Genomic DNA, 19,095 nt, shown 5'->3' with positions numbered 1-19,095 from the left:
TTCATATTTGTTTTCGCAAGATGTTGACAGACGCCTCACAGCAGGAGACTGTGGACAGTGTAGACACTGTGGAGAGTGTCGATACTGGGGATCAGCCCTTGCCCTCCTCCACTTCTGACGCTGGGACACAGTGTTCTTTGAAGCCCCCCCGATGGTCTCAAGGTAAAACTTGGGTATTTTAAGGGGTAGTTATTAGATATAGTCTCTAAAACATTGCCAGTATCTATGCAATCAGAACATTTCCATACACATTGATTAAATTAATACATAGCCTACACCAAAAAACATACCAGTTTAGATTTGCCATGATTGTCTCATGTTTGGGTATGTTTACTGCCTCTCCACAGTTGTGCAGGTTAACCTGAAGCCCAAGATGGTCAGCGTGGGCACACAGACATCGTTCGGCACACAAACCTCCACTCCCCTTGCTAGTCCTGAACAGACAGATGAAGATGATGATAATGCCTCTGTCATCAGTGACTTATCGTGGGTGCCCGAAGAGCCGATGCATGAGGAGGACTTGTTTGATGAGGAGCCACCTTACACGTGTGACCCCCATCACAAGTGAGATAGTTTAAAACCAACATAGACCATTTTGAATGCTCATTTTTGTGTACTGTAGCTTTGGTAGTTTGAATGCCCCCCCCAACAACAATTTTATTGTTCTTGTAGTGGCATTGACAAATTCATTGTTTGCCAAGAGGAGCTGATGGGCCTTTTTGTCATCTGTCCGGCCTGTTGTGAGAGGTCAGATAGTAGCATCGTGCAGCAGGAAGGAACTTTTCTTAAGATCAAGCAGGTACGGTTTTGTTTACGCAGCAGGCCATCTGATTAGAAAATCAGAATATCTAATTACAATCTGATAGCTCTGACTGTCTTGCCAGTTAATTTAATTTACAATGTATGTACCAGGCTGGCTTTAGTCTATTGGTTTGTGATGGCATCATATTTGAGTTTTATACCGTATTGGTCATGTGTGTTTCATTGAAAACATGAAACCTTTGACCAGTAATGTACAGTACCTAATCTACATTGAATCCTGATATACTGTTGATTACACTTTTTTTTTTCTTCTTCTTCTTCTTCTTTTTTTTTTTTTTTTACATATCTAGGTCTGTGCATCATGTGGCTACCACCGTTTCTGGCAAAACCAGCCAATGCTCCACAGGAACATGCCGACCTGCAACCTCCTGTTAAGCGGGGCCATTCATTTCACTGGATGTTTGGCCACCCAGACATTAAGAATGTTGACTCTGTTTGGCCTGCAGTGCATCCGTGCGAGCAGTTACTTTCGCCATCAGCGCCGCTACACCATCCCTGTAATCGTTCAGGCCTGGCAAAACGATCAAGCGAAGAATTTTAGTGACCTACGGGCAATGGATGGCGGGCTAGTTCTTGCTGGTGACTGCAGGTAAACCAGTGTGAGAGCTCATAGGACAGTTGCACATTTTGATTTTTTTATTTGTTATCATGTAGGGTGGCTTTAGTTGGCATTTGCAGATGACATGGTGGATTGTCTTTACAGATTAAGATTTAAGATTTTAGTTGTTATTTATCTTCTTTCCTTCTGTCCCTGTCATCTCATTTGGTGGTGGTTTCCTGTATTCTGCATGTTTTGTGTGTTGTTGCTTTGGTTTTACTTTGCACTAAATCATTACATTTTTTCATCTTTGTAAGTGGCATTAATTGTCACTGTACCCCATTCAAGGGGTGCTGCATGCTGCATGTCTGCTCCTCTGTCTGTTATTTGCATGAAATTTGTTTTATGTAATTCAAAATAATTTACCAATCATTTTACCTGTGCCTTGTCAACCTCTGTGTGCGGTGTTGTCTGGGTTCACTGTGTGTCAGCTTGATATGCTTTTGCATGTATCACTGCATATGCATTCATGAAAGAGTGTGAGTGTGTGTGAGTGTGTGTGAGTGTGAGTGACTGTGTGTGACTGTGTGTGAGTAAGTGAGTGTGAGTGAGTGCGAGAACCATCAGTTGACCCTCAGGTAAGACCACACTTTTGCAGGCAAAAGAAACAATGTGCAAAGGTTTCAAGGTCTAGCCCTTCATCAGTGGGCTTTTTTTTATATAGATTTGTTTACTTGCAACCTGTGTCTTTGTTCAGTAATCCTTGTCCTTGTTCAGTAAATGTTTAGTAACCCTTATAAGCAATGCCAATAAACTGTTTTTTTCTTATTAAAATTCATGTGTTCTGTGTACTTTATAACATTTTAAGGGCAATTGGGCGATCACAACAGAATAAACAATTATTTTTATTCATTCTCATCCAAACGAGGCCATTGAAAGCCCTGATAGGTTTGGTCACCACTTTGGAAGTTTTGTCTGATGGTTGAAACCACACAAGAGGGTAGAGGCTTCCTTATACTCCTCCCTAAAACTCCATAAGCCCAGCGTATAGCCTGCCTCTACGCAGTGTACCGGTATTGCCTAGGAATAAGTAGGAAAGATTCTTAAGTTTTAAACTCTGTAAGTAGGTTGGAAACGTCATTTGAAGCCTGTCTCTTATGCATGTTTGTGCATGCAACACATCTCCTGTCACCTATTGCTGTTGTTCAAAGGACTCAGTGTAAAAACATTGGTAAAGTAAACATAAACCATGAACATACTCGTGCGTGCTGGCTTGAAGGGGACCATGATCCTGTCTGAAGTGTGAATATGCTATTTGTAGCACAAACGGATTCAGGCAGCATGCCTCAAATCCAGGATGCTGCGTTAGGCACGTTACATCTGCTGGCCGCGGGGTGAGATCCTCGACCAGCGACCAAAACGCGCTCACCTCCCTACAACACAAGCTCTCCACCACAATTTCCATGGGACGACACCGCCCACACAGACACCTGCCAAACACAGCGACACAGACGCTTACTACTCACTCACTCCCTCTCCCGGTAAGCCTGACAGTGTCAATGACAATCAATCACGTGGAAAACTAGTTGGCACTATCAACAATAATCACACTGACGACGCCTACTCGGCGTCGGCTATGGCGAAACAACATTTTCACCGGAGAAAGAGGTAAAAGCTTAGAAATAAAGCATAAAAGTTATTGTATGCACTGCTGTTCATAGACTACTAGCTCCAACGCTCATTGCTGCGTTTCTAAATGATAGCAACTCACCAGGACACTACACCAACTCTCCATTCATTCTCCTCTGACCATGCATTTATTTGTCTTTGACGGCCATCTGCTCTCGGTATTTCCTCATTCGCCCTCTCACGTCTAAACGGTTCGAAATTGTATGGCTGTGGGCCATCATAAATGTTAACTGTGGGTCTTGCCACCTCTTCCTCATCCCAGTTAGACGCCATAGTAGTCAGTGCTAGTCTGCTAGAATTAGTTCAAGTAGCTGAGAACGGCTGAGGCTACATTCCACCGCGTCTACCTCATGTGACGTCATCGCCGAATCGCGTAAAAAATAACCGTTTCTAACCAAAAACTACAAAAACTGGACTTTAACACCATTTTGGAGACATTTCTAACTTTATATACATATCTTGACTGCTTTATCTACCCATTAATCGACAGTGGTGTTTAACCTGCACCATGGGCTTTAAGGCGTGGCTGCTTTTTCCACTGAACGGCTCGTCAAATTGTGTTTTTATTGGACTGAATGCTGAAGCGGAATCGGCAGCGGAAGTGGTAGCCCTCGTGTAAAGCCCTCCTCATGTGAAGACCTACTTGGGTAAAGACCAGCGAGCCTACCTGTGCGAGTCCACCGAGCAAGGCGCTACTCACCATAGCACTTAAGTATTTTTGGTTTTATCTCTTTTATTATTTTACTTCTACATACCAACATGGCTAGTTCACGAATAACACATGCCTTTAAGCACATCCCTGTTATCTGTTATAGACCGCTCACAAGATACAGATGCAAGACCAAACGCAACCAACACAACCTACAGCCACTTTGCACTTCAGCACCTGCTCCGCTCTCGTTCTCAATGGGAATCTGGAACTGCCAGTCTGTTGTGAACAAAACTGCATTCATTCCAGCCTATGTCACACAGTCCACCCACAGCATCCTGGCACTGACGGAGACATGGATACGTCCTGAGGATACAGCAACACCTGCTGCTCCCTCCAATAACCTCTCCTTCTCTCACACCCCTCGTCATACTAGTTGGGGTGGGGGAACAGGTTTGCTCATTCATAATAACTGGACTTTTTCACCACAGGCTTCACTATGTAACAATACATCTTTTGAATTCCATGCCGTTACTACAATGCATCCCACAAAAATACATGTTGTTGTCATCTATCGCCCTCCAGGTCCAGCTTTCTTGAGGAGCTGGATGTCCTGCTATCCTCCTTGCCAGAGGATGGCAGGCCACTTGTGGTTCTTGGCAATTTCAACATACACCAAGACAAGCCCCAGGCCACTGAACTGAATACTCTTCTGGCCTCATTTGATTTGGAAAGACTACACCACAGCAACTCACAGATCGGGCAACCAGCTGGACCTCATTTTTACATGTAACTGTACCACCTCAAATATTCTTGTTACACCTTTACATGTCTCTGATCACTACTTTGCTCAATTCAACATGATTCTCCCATATATAGTAAAAACCGACTCCACCTTTGGTTCCCTCTCACCCTCTTGCCTTTCCACTGATGTCTCTACTTCTCTTCCCACAATAAAGTGGTGTTCTCCATGCTTTTGTAGTCCCAGACCCACTGCTTACGATCATTAAGGACCTTCACGATGGCGAGCAGGCCCGGGTAAAACTACGTGGCTGGGAGTCGGAGCCATTCCCTGTTCATCTTGGAGTGCAACAGGGATGTCCTCTGGCTCCCACATTATTTAATATATATTTCGACCATGTGGTTCGTGAAGCCTTCGATGGATGTACCGGAGGAATTTCCATCTGGTACAGATATAATGGGAGGTTGATCGATGCCCTTGTGCAGTCAAGGGATGTTGATCTGGTGATTACTGCTCACTCAAAGGAGGAGTTGGAGGCACTGCTGATGAACTTGGAGCTTGCAACTAAGAGCCTTACCATCAGCCCAACCAAAACTAAGCACCTGCCTGGTTATTATGTACCATCGGACACTCCACCCCCACAGCTCCCAATTGGTGATGGGGCAATTGTGGAGAGAGTGGAGTGTTTTCCATACCTGGGCAGTGTGCTTATGACCAGCTCCGGTTTTGACAGCAGAGGTCTCACTCCGAATCAGTCAAGCGGCATTATCTTTTCATCGGTTGCGTAACACTGTGTGGAAGTTACCCGGTTTGTCACTCCGCATGAAGCTTCAGGTATTCTCGGCCACGGTCATTCCCTCCCTTCTCTATGCTTGCGAATGTGGACCCCCCCTAATGGAACATGTTCGCCAGTTAGAAACATTTAGGCTGGCCTGCCTAAGATCCATCCTCCGTTTAACCAGGCTGGATTGTGTGAGGAGCTCACAAATCCTTGAAAGATGTGGACAAAGTCCCATCGGTGAGCTCTACCTGCAGGCAAGGTTGCGTTGGCTGGGTCATGTAGCCTGCATGCCCGGCCCCCGCATGCCTAAACAGCTTTTGTTCGGCCGGATAGAGGGGGCTAAGCAGGCGCGGCATGGCTGGAGAAGAGATGGAGTGATGTGGTACAGGAGGATGTGGAACTGAGTGGACTTGCCGATACAAGTCCACTCAGCGGTGTCAAGATCAGCCTCTTTGGAGGAGGCTTGTGAAGAATGCTACTGGCAAGTTGGAGGCAGTCACCTTCCAACAATGGAGGGCAGAGGAGCGACGCTCACAACAACGAGCGGAGTGCCAAGTGGCTAAAGCACAGCAAGTTGGCACAGTAGGGGTCACAGTGCATCAGCCAGTCATCTCAGTCAGATGGGGGGGGCTATCTGAGGGTTGTCCCCCCCTAAAATATCATTAAAATATGTGAATTGTAAATAATATAATGATATATTCTAAAAATAATTGTTTAAGAAATAAAATAATACAAATGCAAACGGGGCAACAACAAAAAACCCCTTCAAAAATTGCTCTTGAGAATTGTTATGTTTATTGTCCCCCCCAACATTTTGATGACATTTTCGCCCCTGATAACAAGGTGTTTTCTGGGGCTAAGACCATTATCTCTTTCAACCCTATAGCAATGCCCATGAAGTGTGCGCATGCACGCACACACACACACACACACACACACGCACGCACACACACACTCTCTCTCTCTCTCTGTTGCATGCTGGGAGTGGGTCGATCTGAGAGTGAAGCGGTGGAACGAGTGTGGAAAATTGTGGTGTTTTTTCTAATACTTACTTTTTTCCCCTCTTTAGTTAATAGCAATATAAAGTAAGGAAGAGTTGCGGTTATTTGGCCGCACGCTGCGCGGTAATCGTCGTAAGCCGGTATGGCATCTGATCTTGTTACTGTACAAGGAACGCCACACCTGTCCCTTCGAAATGGGTGCAGGTGTGTGCCAGAGCCCGGCGTGAGTGTCGAAGATTTGCTTGTTGTAGTAGGAGAATCCGTTGGGTTTGATAACATCATTTCAGCTTCGCGGATGAATAAAGCAGTTGTTGTGTTTTTAAAAACAGAACAATTAATTAATCAACTTACAGAGAGTGGCATATGAGTGAAAGAAACGTTTGTGCCCGTGACTCCCTTAGCGACTCCTGCAACGAAAATCACAATTTGAAATGTTCCTCCTTTTATTTCAAATGACAGTATCGTAAAAGAATTGTCGCGGTATGGAAAAATCGCAAGCCCGATTAAATTGATCCCATTGGGTTGTAAAAATATGGCACTCAAACATGTTCTTTCATTTAGAAGACAGTTATTTATGTTTCTGACTTCACCCTAGCGCACTTTAGAGATTTCTTTCCGTGTCACTCACGGAGAAAACTCGCACATGGTTTATGCAAGCACGGATAATCTAAAGTGTTTCGAATGTGGGAATTTAGGACACAAACGTTTCTCCTGTCCACACAAAAAAGTGGATAACGAACAACAGCCAGAGAATGATACACCGGCAGGGGATAATAATAACAACACGATCACTGCCACAGAGGTTATAACAACAATAACAACAACAACACAGAAACAAAGTACAGCGGAGCAAACTGAAAGGCCTTCAGAAGTGGTAAACGGGCAAGTTGAGGTGAGTGAAAGCGATATCAATACAGAGATAAGTGAGAAAGCTGGGTGTAGTAATACTGCCTATATGCATTCAAGTGATGTTTCTCAGAAAATGGACGTTATTGAGAAAGTGATTGAGACAGAAGTACAGGAGGTAGAGGAAGGCTCAGGTGATGAGCTGGATACAATGTCTCAATGTACAGATGATGGTATAAGAGATGATGAACAATGGTCAGAAGGGTCTGAGATGACAAAAATAATGAAAGAAGACCTTTATACTGTGGATCAAATCAATGCATTTCTTGATGAATCAAAAGGCAAAAGCGTTGAAATAAGTGTATTTTTTCCAGATTTAGATAAATTTGTGGCATCTGTTATGTGGGCAAGGAGAGTAAGTAGTCTTGTTGAGCTCTCACAGCAGAAACGTTTCAGGTTAAAGAAACATATAACTGCAATTAGACAAGGAAAAAATAAAGGAAAAGCGAAGTAAGGAGGGGAAAAAATATCTAATCACTATGGTTAATGTACTTTCTTTCTTCCTGACTTGGTTTATTCTTATCTCTCTTTTCTTTATGGAGGTTTTACGGGTGGGATCCCTAAATTTTAATGGGATGAGGGATAAGAAGAAGAGTGACACACTGTTACATTTTATTAATTTGAAAAAACTAGATGTAATATTTTTGCAGGAAACTTATAGTGACGTGAATAATGAGGTTGATTGGGGACTTTGGTGGAGGAATGAGTGTGTTCTGAGTCATGGGACGAACTTGAGTGCAGGAGTTGCAGTTCTTTTTTCTTCTTTTATTAAACCAAAAATTCTGTCAAAGAAAGAAATTGAGCCACGGAGATTATTAGCAGTTAGAGCTGAGGTTAATGGTCTTTTTTTTGTGTTTGTTAATATCTATGCGCCTAACACAGGACCTGATAGGATTGATATTTTCAATAAATTGCGAGATTTTTTAAACCAACAGCAGGACAGTGATTTAATCATTCTAGGGGGAGACTGGAACTGCACACTTGATTTTTCTGTTGATAGAAACGGAGAAGAACCGCATGTTCAATCATCTACTGTTTTATCTAATATAACTAAAGCTCTACATTTTTCAGATATGTGGAGGGAAAATAATCCCTCAGTAAAACAATATACTTGGGTTAAGATCAATGATGGGAGGATCTCTGCAGCACGTTTGGATAGAATATATGTATCAAACAACATGAGAAATAGAGTTGTATATACAGCTATTGTGCCTACACCAATTTCCGATCACAAACTTGTTACTGTTGACTGCACTTTGGTTTCCACAAGACATAAAAGTGTTTATTGGCATTTTAATGTAAAGTTGCTGTAAGAAAAATGTTTTTGTGAAAGTTTTATACATTTCTGAGACACTTGGAAAAGTGAAAAGAATAGGTTTGAGAATATTATTTTGTGGTGGGAAATTGGCAAAGTGCACCTTAGAGAGTTTTGTCAACAGTACACTTCTCATTCATCCATGTGTTTGAAACGAACTCTTGAGTTACTTGATAAAGAAATCCTCGTTATTGAAAAGAACATGATGGGAGATAATTCTGCTAATTTACAAGAGTGGTCTGAAAAGAAAAAAAAACTGAATTCTATTTTAAATGAGAAAGCCAAAGGTGCTCTTGTGAGGAGTAGGTTTTTATCAGTGAAAGATATGGATGGCCTAACCTCATATTTTTTTTAACTTGGAGCACAAAATCGTACAGGAAAAACAAATGTATAGATTGAAAAACAGCAATGGTCATGATATTACTGATCCTATGGAAATGCGTAGATTAGCAGTGGATTTTTATTCTCATTTGTATGCCGTTGAAAACACTGATGTGCAGAGTCAAAACGAACTGTTGCAGAATCTTCCCTGTTTATCATCTGAACAAAAGCAATCTTTAGAGTCTGGACTCACATTTGAAGAAGTGAGTGCCGCAGTAATGGGACTGTCTTCAGGTCGTACCCCTGGTATAGATGGACTTCCTGGCGAATTTTATAAAAATTTTTGGACTATTATTGGAACTGATCTTCTTGAAGTACTAGAGGAAGTGTTTCATGTAGGGTTTCTTCCTAAGAGCTGTCAACGGGCAATTTTAACATTACTGCCCAAGAAAGGAGATCTCACATTATTGAAAAATTGGAGACCTGTCGCAATTCTATGTTCTGAATATAAAATAATATCTAAGTGTCTTGCCAACAGACTAAATAAGGTGTTACATGAAATTGTACATAAAGATCAGTCTTACTGTATAAAAGACAGATGCATTTCTGATAATCTGCACTTGGTACGTGATGTTATTGATTTTGCCCTGAGTAACAACATCAACATGGGATTTTTATCTTTAGATCAAGAAAAAGCTTTCGACAGAGTTGACCATCATTTTCTTTTTAATGCCCTGAAGGCTTTTGGTTTTGGAGATAGTTTCATCTCAATGATAAAAGCACTTTATAACGATGCCACATGTATGATTAAGATGGCAGGTGGTCTTAGTGTTCCTGTTAAGGTGCAGAGGGGTATAAGACAAGGTTGCCCAATTTCAGGGCAGCTTTATAGTTTAGCCATTGAACCCCTCCTTTGTAAATTGAGAAAAGAGTTAATGGGTATGCAAATAAATTCTATACTTTTAAATAATGATATAAAAATCTCTGCATATGCTGATGATATAACAGTTGTGATCAGAAATGATAAAGATGTTCATTTGTTAAAGAACATTTTAGAGAATTATGGTAAAGCCTCTTCTGCAAAGGTGAACTGGGACAAAAGTGATGCTTTGTGGTGTGGCTTGGATGTTAAAAGACCTCTACTTCCAAGTAATCTGCAGTGGGGAAGACTTGGTTTTAAGTATTTGGGGGTATTTTTAGGAAGGGAAGAGTATATAAAACAGAATTGGGAGGGCCTGGCGGAGAAAGTGTGTGCTCGGTTGTCTCGCTGGCATTGGCTGCTACCCCAGTTATCCTACAGGGGAAGGGTGTTGGTCTGCAAAAACCTTGTAGCCTCATCTCTATGGCACAAGATGTCCATTTTGGAACCTCCTGAAGAGCTGGTAAAAGCTATCCAAAAATGTTTAATAAACTTTTTTTGGTCTGGTCAACATTGGGTAAAAGCACCAGTTTTGTACCTTTCTAGACAAGAAAGAGGTCAAGGATTAGTGGACATAAAAAGCAGAGTAATGGCCTTCAGAATACAGACAATTAAGAGACTCCTTTATGGGAAGAATGTAAGCTGGTCGGGGGTAGCCTGTGTCCTCTTGAAGAGAGCAGGCAGGATGGGACTTGATCGACATCTCTTTCTTATGGATAATCAAAGTTATGATTTGACTGGACTTACACCTTTTTATCATTCTTTAATGAAAGCATGGAGGATTTTCTGCATTTCAAGGAACTTTAATGACACTCAAAACTTTTGGTTGAAAGAAAAACCTTTGTTGTATAATCCTGTAATGGATTTGGAGATTTTAAAGCTACCTTCTATGAGGAATGCTCTGGAAAGTGCTGGGGTTACCAAAATTGGACATTTGATGACAACAGAAGGATGGATGTCTGCTGAGACGCTGGCTGCTAAACTTGGTTTTAGATCAGTACGCATTACACAGAGACTGTTGAAAAGTATTTTGGATTTTTTACCCCCAGGTTTTAAAAATGCTTTGGAAACATCTGATGAAGACAGAGACTCTTTGTTCCCGGAGATTACAGTTGCACCTGTTGTTGGGACATTTCAAGAACTAGAGGGGGCTTTGCTTACTTTTAGAACTCCCCAACTGGAATATTTTAGTGATACTGGGAAAAAAGCACTGTATGCGATGTGTGTAAAGGTTTCACATCTTCATTCTTTGGAAGGACTTAAGGAATCGAAATGGCAGGATTTTTTTGGATCACATACATCCCCCAAGGGTAGCTGGAGGACCTTGTACAAGTCTCCCATTGAGAAAAGGACTGGAGATCTTCAGTGGAGGACTGTGCATGGTATAATAGCTACAAACAGACACAGAGCACACCTTGATCCACAGGTAGGGGTGGGGTGTCCTTTTTGTGGAGTACCGGAAACTGTTTTTCATTTATTTGTTCAATGTGTGAGACTTCAGCCTTTGTTTTTTCAATTAGAGGTCTGGTGTCAGATTTTTTGGGAAGTGTTTTCACCTGAGTTCTTTATTTACGGGCCTAAATATAATTGGAGTAGAAAAGAGGCTCATGTTCTAATTAACTATTTGTTTGGACAAGCCAAAATGGCAATTTGGCTATCACGGAAAAAAAGAATTAATGGTGAGGGGTCAACTGACGTAGTGTTAATTTTAAAGGGTTTAATAAAGGCAAGGTTAAAAGTTTGCTTTTTATCATCTAGTAGAAGACCTGGAAACCTTTTTTAAATACATGGGGAGTAAATCAATGTATTTGTGAAATCGACCCAGATGTTTTTTTGAAGATTCATGTTTAAAAGAAGGATCATAATGTCATAATGATCAAGAATGTATGTATGTATGTATATGTGTGTGTGTGTGTGTGTGTGTGAGCGTGTATTTATCACTTTGTGGGGACAAAATGTCCCCATAAGGATAGCAAAACCCAAAATTTTTGACCTTGTGGGGACATTTTGTCGGTCCCCATGAGGAAAACAGCTTATAAATCATACTAAATTATGTTTTTTGAAAATGTAAAAATGCAGAAAGTTTTATGTGAGGGTTAGGTTTAGGGGTAGGGTTAGGTTTAGGGGATAGAATATAAAGTTTGTACAGTATAAAAACCATTATGTCTATGGAAAGTCCCCATAAAACATGGAAACACAACATGTGTTGTGTGTGTGTGTGTGTGTGTGTGTGTGTGTGTGTGTGTGTGTGTGTGTGTGTGTGTGTGTGTGTGTGTGTATGTATTTGTGTATACACACTCACCTAAAGGATTATTAGGAACACCATACTAATACTGTGTTTGACCCCCTTTCGCCTTCAGAACTGCCTTAATTCTACGTGGCATTGATTCAACAAGGTGCTGAAAGCATTCTTTAGAAATGTTGGCCTATATTGATAGGATAGCATCTTGCAGTTGATGGAGATTTGTGGGATGCACATCCAGGGCACGAAGCTCCCGTTCCACCACATCCCAAAGATGCTCTATTGGGTTGAGATCTGGTGATTGTGGGGGCCATTTTAGTACAGTGAACTCATTGTCATGTTCAAGAAACCAATTTGAAATGATTCGAGCTTCATGACATGGTGCATTATCCTGCATTGGCACTTCCACCATATCCCAATTGGCACTAAGGGGCCTAAAGTGTGCCAAGAAAACATCCCCCACACCATTACACCACCACCACCAGCCTGCACAGTGGTAACAAGGCATGATGGATCCATGTTCTCATTCTGTTTACACCAAATTCTGACTCTACCATCTGAATGTCTCAACAGAAATCGAGACTCATCAGACCAGGCAACATTTTTCCAGTCTTCAGCTGTCCAATTTTGGTGAGCTCTTGCAAATTGTAGCCTCTTTTTCCTATTTGTAGTGGAGATGAGTGGTACCCGGTGGGGTCTTCTGCTGTTGTAGCCCATCTGCCTCAAGGTTGTGCATGTTGTGGCTTCACAAATGCTTTGCTGCATACCTCGGTTGTAACGAGTGGTTATTTCAGACAAAGTTGCTCTTCTATCAGCTTGAATCAGTCGGCCCATTCTCCTCTGACCTCTAGCATCAACAAGGCATTTTCAGCCCACAGGACTGCCGCATACTGGATGTTTTTCCCTTTTCACACCATTCTTTGTAAACCCTAGAAATGGTTGTGCGTGAAAATCCCAGTAACTGAGCAGATTGTGAAATACTCAGACCGGCCCGTCTGGCACCAACAACCATGCCACGCTCAAAATTGCTTAAATCACCTTTCTTTCCCATACTGACATTCAGTTTGGAGTTCAGGAGATTGTCTTGACCAGGACCACACCCCTAAATGCATTGAAGCAACTGCCATGTGATTGGTTGATTAGATAATTGCATTAATGAGAAATTGAACAGGTGTTCCTAATAATCCTTTAGGTGAGTGTATATATATATATATATATATATATATATATATATATATATATTATTATTATTATTATTATTTTTTATATTTTTTTATTATTTTTTGTATATAAATATGTGCATATATTGTTTCTTTTTCGAAAGCATATAACCTAAAGATGTATATACATTTTTAATCTTTTGAAAATAAAGAGATGTAAAAAGTCAAAGTCTCTCTCTCTCTCTCTCTCTCTCTCTCTCTCTCTCTCTCTCTCTCTCTCTCTCTCTGTCTGTCTGTCTCTCTGTCTCTCTATCTCTCTCTCAAGATCAATAATGCTTGGATCACCTTGTCACTGTTGTTGGCTATACAGCAAAACCTGTGACTTTGCATGCATGGAGGAACGGAGGTTTGTGTAATTTGCATTATCAAAGGTTGCTATGAGATACAAAATTTAAGCCTGTATTATCATTGGCAGAGTATAAAAAGGTATGGAGTAAAGTTTTGGAAAAATATTACAGATTTCTGTGACTCACAAACCATTTAATATATACAGTCTACTGTCTTTACTATACTCATAAATAATACAGCCATGCATAATAATATGGAATTTTACTTCTGAAGAAAATTTGAGGCATTGTTAAAAACTTTTGTTGTGAAAAGTCAAAACATGTGCCTCTGAATGAATTAAATGCACTTTAAAAATCAACGTTTTCAGTGGACCCCTGCAAATGTGCCATTTCACCAATATTTACTCAGTCTAAAATCCCAAGTGCATTTGAATGTACATTTTATGACAATAATTCACTGTTCATGATTCTTCCTTACATAATCCCTATAATTCAAGAAAGAAAAAAAAATATATGCTGAAAATCTTTACATACAGAATGTAATTACAGATTGCATATTAATATGTCATTTAAAAATATTTAATTATGTATTTTACACAGATGTAAAATGTAGTGTCTGAAGTTTGTGTTTTAGATGCATAATTCATAAGAATACAACTTATTCTGTTGATTCAAAAGGTGGACAGTCAATATAAAGTATGACTTAAGGATATTTTTTTCATGTTTTAAGGTTTAAAGTGTTTTCCTGCATATTTGGTTAGTTATTGCTGCGATGTCCAACTTGTTCTCTTACGAGAGGTACTCTCGTATTGCGTAAGCTAGCTTACGCTACGGGAAAGATTAATCTTTTCTGAGATATTGAAGCCAAAAAATTATCCTTAATTTTTGTATCCATTGTCAACGCAGTGCGGCAGCTGCAGACCTTGAGCGGGCTATCTAGCGAGCTCATAGGTTGCTCTGCGGCAACTGCTGCAGCCTATAGACGAGCTTGGGCGAACTCGCATCCAATGAGAAGCGTCCGCGCTCACTGCATCAAAGCCCGCCAAAATGGGCGTGACTAGAGTGCATATAAGCGTAGTTCGTAGGCTGGAACCCTGATTTTCATCTCTTCAGCGAAGCTCTTCGCATCACTGAACTGGAAGCCGCGTCGCCGTTCGAGGGGCATCAAGCAAGCGTGGACAGCGCTCGAAGAAGCCGGCCGTCTTCGCCACCTTCAGCCGATCCTGCGAGCTACGCCATCCGGCGACGTATCCTTTTAAAAGCAAGCTAGTTCTTAAGAACTTCACAAAAGAGTACGAGTGTCTTTTTAAGATGCCTCGCTCCACTTGCGCCTCATGCCGCGCTCCTCTCAGCACCGGAGACCGCCACATCATCTGCGCTCTCTGCCTGGGACTGGGGCATGCAGAGCTCGCCCTCGCCCGGCGGATCGCGATTTCTGCGAGGAGCTGCCGATGTCGACCCTGCGGGCTCGACTCGAGCGCTCAGGACCGAAGCCGCCGCGCCGCCTTCCGTTCAGCCAGCGCAGAAAAAGCGCCGCTCTCAAAGGCTGCCGGAAACAATGGTAGAAGCGATTGCCTCGCCGGAGCCCATCCCTCGAGCATCGCCTTCACCCTCCCGCCCACCAGCGTAGTTGCCGCCCGGCGGCTGCTCTGCTGCCATCTCGGACGAGAAGCGGAGGATAAGGGCTGTTCCATCATGGCTCGGACAGCGAGGAGTGGTCAGGCTCACACGCCTCCTCCTCGGCCCAGGAATCCAGCAGGACCCGCGCCGGAGTCGAAGGGGAACTAACACGCCTCCTCACACAGGCCGTCGACCGCCTCGGGCTCGACTGGTCACCGCTTGCTTCGGTGGACGGCGCCACTGAGAAGGGCTACGCTTCCATCCCTCCGGTCGAGGATGCGGTAGCAGCACACCTTTTGCCCGCCCTCCGCGAGATGGCAGTCTAAACCAGTGCTCCCGTCTAAGGCCTGCAGAACAACTTCCGCCTGTGTTGGCCGCGCCTATTCCGCCGCCTGCCAAGCTGCATCTGCTCTGCACTCTATGGCCGTCCTACAGATCCTCCAAGCGGACCTTCTGCGGTAGTGGGATGAGGAAAGTAGGCATCCAGAGGCGGTTGCAGACATACGGAGTACTACGGACCTCGCCCTCCGCGCTACCAAAGCTGCAGCCCAAGCTATAGGGAAGTGCATGGCCGCGCTGACTGTGACCGAGAGACATCTGTGGTTAACGCTAGCCGACATGGGAGAAGCAGAGCGCTCTACGTTCCTCAACGCACCGCTCTCTCCATCCGGTATCTTCGGCTCCGCGGTGAGTGGTATCATTGACCAGTTTTCAGAGGTCCAAAAAGCCACACAAGCCATGAATCTCTTTCTGCCTCGTCGCGCTAGCTCCTCTGCAGGCCGCTCACGTGATCAGCCTCCTGCACGAGCCTCTTCACAGCGCCCAGCTCAACAATCTCAGACTTCTCAGCGTCGACAGGGCGGCCGCCCTCGATCAGCGCTCAGACAGCCGCCGCAGACCGCCGCCCCGCGGGCCTCGATTTAAGGTAACGCTGAAACCAGAGCAATCGAAGTCTTCCTAACTTTGTTGAACAAACGACGGTTCAGTCCCGCCGTGGCGGACCACCGTCAAAGCTTTGCCCCTGTCAGTCCCCTTCTCTCAGGCTACTACAGTGGTGAATTTAGCAGCCAACAAGCCGGTGACACTGCCCGCTTGCCTGCACTCAAACGCCGTTTTCACGGCGACCCAAATAAATCTTGTAAAGAGCAAACATGTCTTATGTGTAGAAAATGTGCCCACAACCCAGTGTTAGCCCCTACACACAAGCATAACACATCCCGTGCCCCTATCAGAGCACGCTCTCATAAAGCGATTACTGAACCGCTCGAGCGTCAGAGTCAATGAAGGCGCCCACAAATGCGTCGCGCGCCCATTCTCTGGCCGCTCTGTCACACGACCAGCCCTATGTGTAGAAAATGTGCCCACAATCCAGTGTTCACTCCTGCACACAAGCACTGCATGTCTCGTGTCCCCACCAGAGCACGCTCACATAAAGCGATTACTGAACCGCTCGAGCGCTAGAGTCAATAAATGCGCCCACGAATACGTCGCGCGCCCATTCTCTGCCCGCTCTGTTACACGGCCAGCAAACATTCCTCTGTGTGTAAGTCCCGTGCCCATGACTATGCTTGCGCATCACGTAACAGATGTGACTCTTTCCCCATTCATTCCAATCGGAAGTCACTCACAAAACAGCCTGTTCATGCTGTCTGCGAGCAATCATGCATGAACACACTAAACGCGCTCACACATTTTGTTCAGCTCTGTGTAGCGGCAATCAGAGCTGAATTGGCCATTCACCCTCTAGCGTTATGCTTCAAAGCGTGGGAAGCTATTCCAGGGATATCCAAGTGGGTGTTAAGCACAATACAACAGGGCTATTTGCTACAGTTCGATCGCCGCCCTCCTCGCTTCAGAGCTGGCTCGAAACCACTGTGAACACGGAAGCAGCGTGCATGCTTCGTTCAGAAATAGCAAGCCTTCTGTGCAAAAGGGCCATAGAGAAAGTGCCACCCTCTCTGAGCTGAGTCGGGGCTTTACAGCCGTTATTTTCTTGTTCCCAAGAAAGACGGCGGCCTCAGACCCATATTAGATCTCAGGGTTTTGAACAAGGTGCTTGCAAAAGACCGTTCAAAATGCTTACAATCAGGAAACTCCTCGCGCATGTGCGCCAGAGGGACTGGTTTATTTCTCTCGATCTGAAAGATGCATACTTTCAGATTCAGATAAATCCCCGTCACAGGCCATTCTTGAGATTCGCCTTCGACGGCCAGGTTTATCAATACACCGTCTACGCGCGCCGTGTTCAGCGACTAGCCGCATCTTTTCAGATGAACAGCCTCACGCCTCTGAAGAAATTCCAGAGAGTGCTAGGTTACATGGCCTCAGCCGCAGCAGTACTTCAGCTGGGTTTACTGCACATGCGCCCGCTTCAGCATTGGCTAAACACCCGCGCGTCTCGCTGGGCTTGGGCCACAGGCCGCCAGCCCATCAAGGTGACTCAGACCTGTATATCAGCTCTGCAGCCCTGGACAGTGGCCGAATGGTATCAGCGGGGAGTGACAATGGGAGCTGTATCTCGCCGAAAAGTCATCTCGACAGACGCGTCCAACATGGGTTGGGGCGCGGTCTGCGAGGGCTCTCCGGTTTTCGGCCTATGGTCAGTTCAGGAAAAGCTCCTTCACATAAATTGTCTGGAAATGATAGCGGTCGAGTACGCGCTGCGTGCGCTTTCTCCTGGTCATTCAGGGTCACCACGTCCTGGTCCGTTCGGACAATAGATCTGTGGTATCCTACCTAAACCGTCAGGGCGGTGTCAGATCCAGGAACCTCTTCCATCTGACGAAACGCATACTGAGTTGGTCCCAGTGCCACCTGCGCTCGCTGAGGGCGACGCGCGTGCCAGGCCACCTGAACGACGGCCCGGACGGACTGTCCAGAGACAATATTCCCCAGGGGAATGGTCCCTGCACGCTCAAACAGTCCAGACGTTATGGCACCTATTCGGCAGAGCAGAGATAGACCTCTTTGCGTCCAAAGAGAACTCTCACTGCCCAATATTTTTCTCGAAAGCGAGGACGCCAGCTGGCCCAGGACTGACCCAGACGCCCGCTTTACGCCTTCCCTCCCGTCTCGCTATTGCCACAGGTAATGCAGAGGATCAGGGAAACGCGTCACTCGGTGCTCCTCATAGCCCCACGTTGGGAGAATCAGACATGGTTCCCGGAGCTTACGCAGCTGTCACTGACAGCGCCGTGGCCCATCCCAGTGAGAGCAGATCTCCTCTCTCAAGCTCGCGGCACAATCTGGCATCCCCACCCAGAGCGCTGGGCGCTGCATGCGTGGGTGATCAACGACTACCCGTCGCTCTGCCAGAAGGAATAATAAACACCATCATACACACTAGAGCCCCTTCCACGAGAAGACTCTATGCATCAAAATGGTCTGTGTTCTCAAAATGGTGCACCGACAGAGACCTGGACCCGCGGACATGTGGGGTGTCATCGCTGCTCGTATTCCTACAAGAGCTGCTGGATAAGGACAGATCCCCATCCACGCTCAAAGTGTATGTGGCGGCCGTTGCGGCGTTCGCTGAACCCCTGCACGGCCAGTCATGGGGTAAAAATGAGCTGGTCATCCGCTTCCTCAGGGGAGCTAGAAGGATGAACCCTCCGCGCCCCCCATCGGTTCCTATCTGGGATCTTTCTATAGTTCTCGAAACTATGAAAGCCCCCCCTTTCGAACCACTTCAATCCGTGGATTTGAAATACCTTTCACTCAAAACTGTTTTTCTGACTGCCCTGTCATCAGTCAAACGTGTGGGAGACCTTCACGCGCTGTCTGTCAGCGCTGCGTGTCTTGAGTTTGGACCAAGTGACTCCAAGGTCATTTTAAAGCCTAGACACGGCTATGTTCCCAAGGTGATCGGTACTCTTTTCAGAGCACAGGTCATTTCCCTATCGGCGCTACCAACACCCGATAGCGAACGCGACGCCAATCTCCTTTGCCCGGTCAGAGCACTGAGATTGTATACTGCGCGCTCCACCGCTTTCAGACGCTCTGAGCAGCTTTTTGTTTCGTTCGGAGGGCGCACCAAAGGTCTA

The 19,095-nt window shown here is 44.7% G+C and overlaps 1 protein-coding gene across 1 annotated transcript; it reads left to right on the top strand.

Moving 5' to 3' along the window:
* On the top strand, positions 1 to 13,501 carry LOC127643535 (uncharacterized). The gene is made up of 5 exons (XM_052126328.1): positions 1 to 162; positions 348 to 564; positions 673 to 799; positions 1,113 to 1,411; positions 13,411 to 13,501. Exons 1-5 carry the CDS (start codon positions 21 to 23, stop codon positions 13,499 to 13,501), a joined length of 876 nt encoding a protein of 291 aa, XP_051982288.1. The 5' UTR covers positions 1 to 20.
* The last annotated feature ends 5,594 nt before the right edge of the window (positions 13,502 to 19,095 follow it).

Source organism: Xyrauchen texanus, chromosome 5 (assembly GCF_025860055.1).
Source record: "Xyrauchen texanus isolate HMW12.3.18 chromosome 5, RBS_HiC_50CHRs, whole genome shotgun sequence".
Classification (NCBI taxonomy): Eukaryota; Metazoa; Chordata; class Actinopteri; order Cypriniformes; family Catostomidae; genus Xyrauchen; species Xyrauchen texanus.
This window is presented reverse-complemented; position numbering and strand designations above follow the sequence as displayed.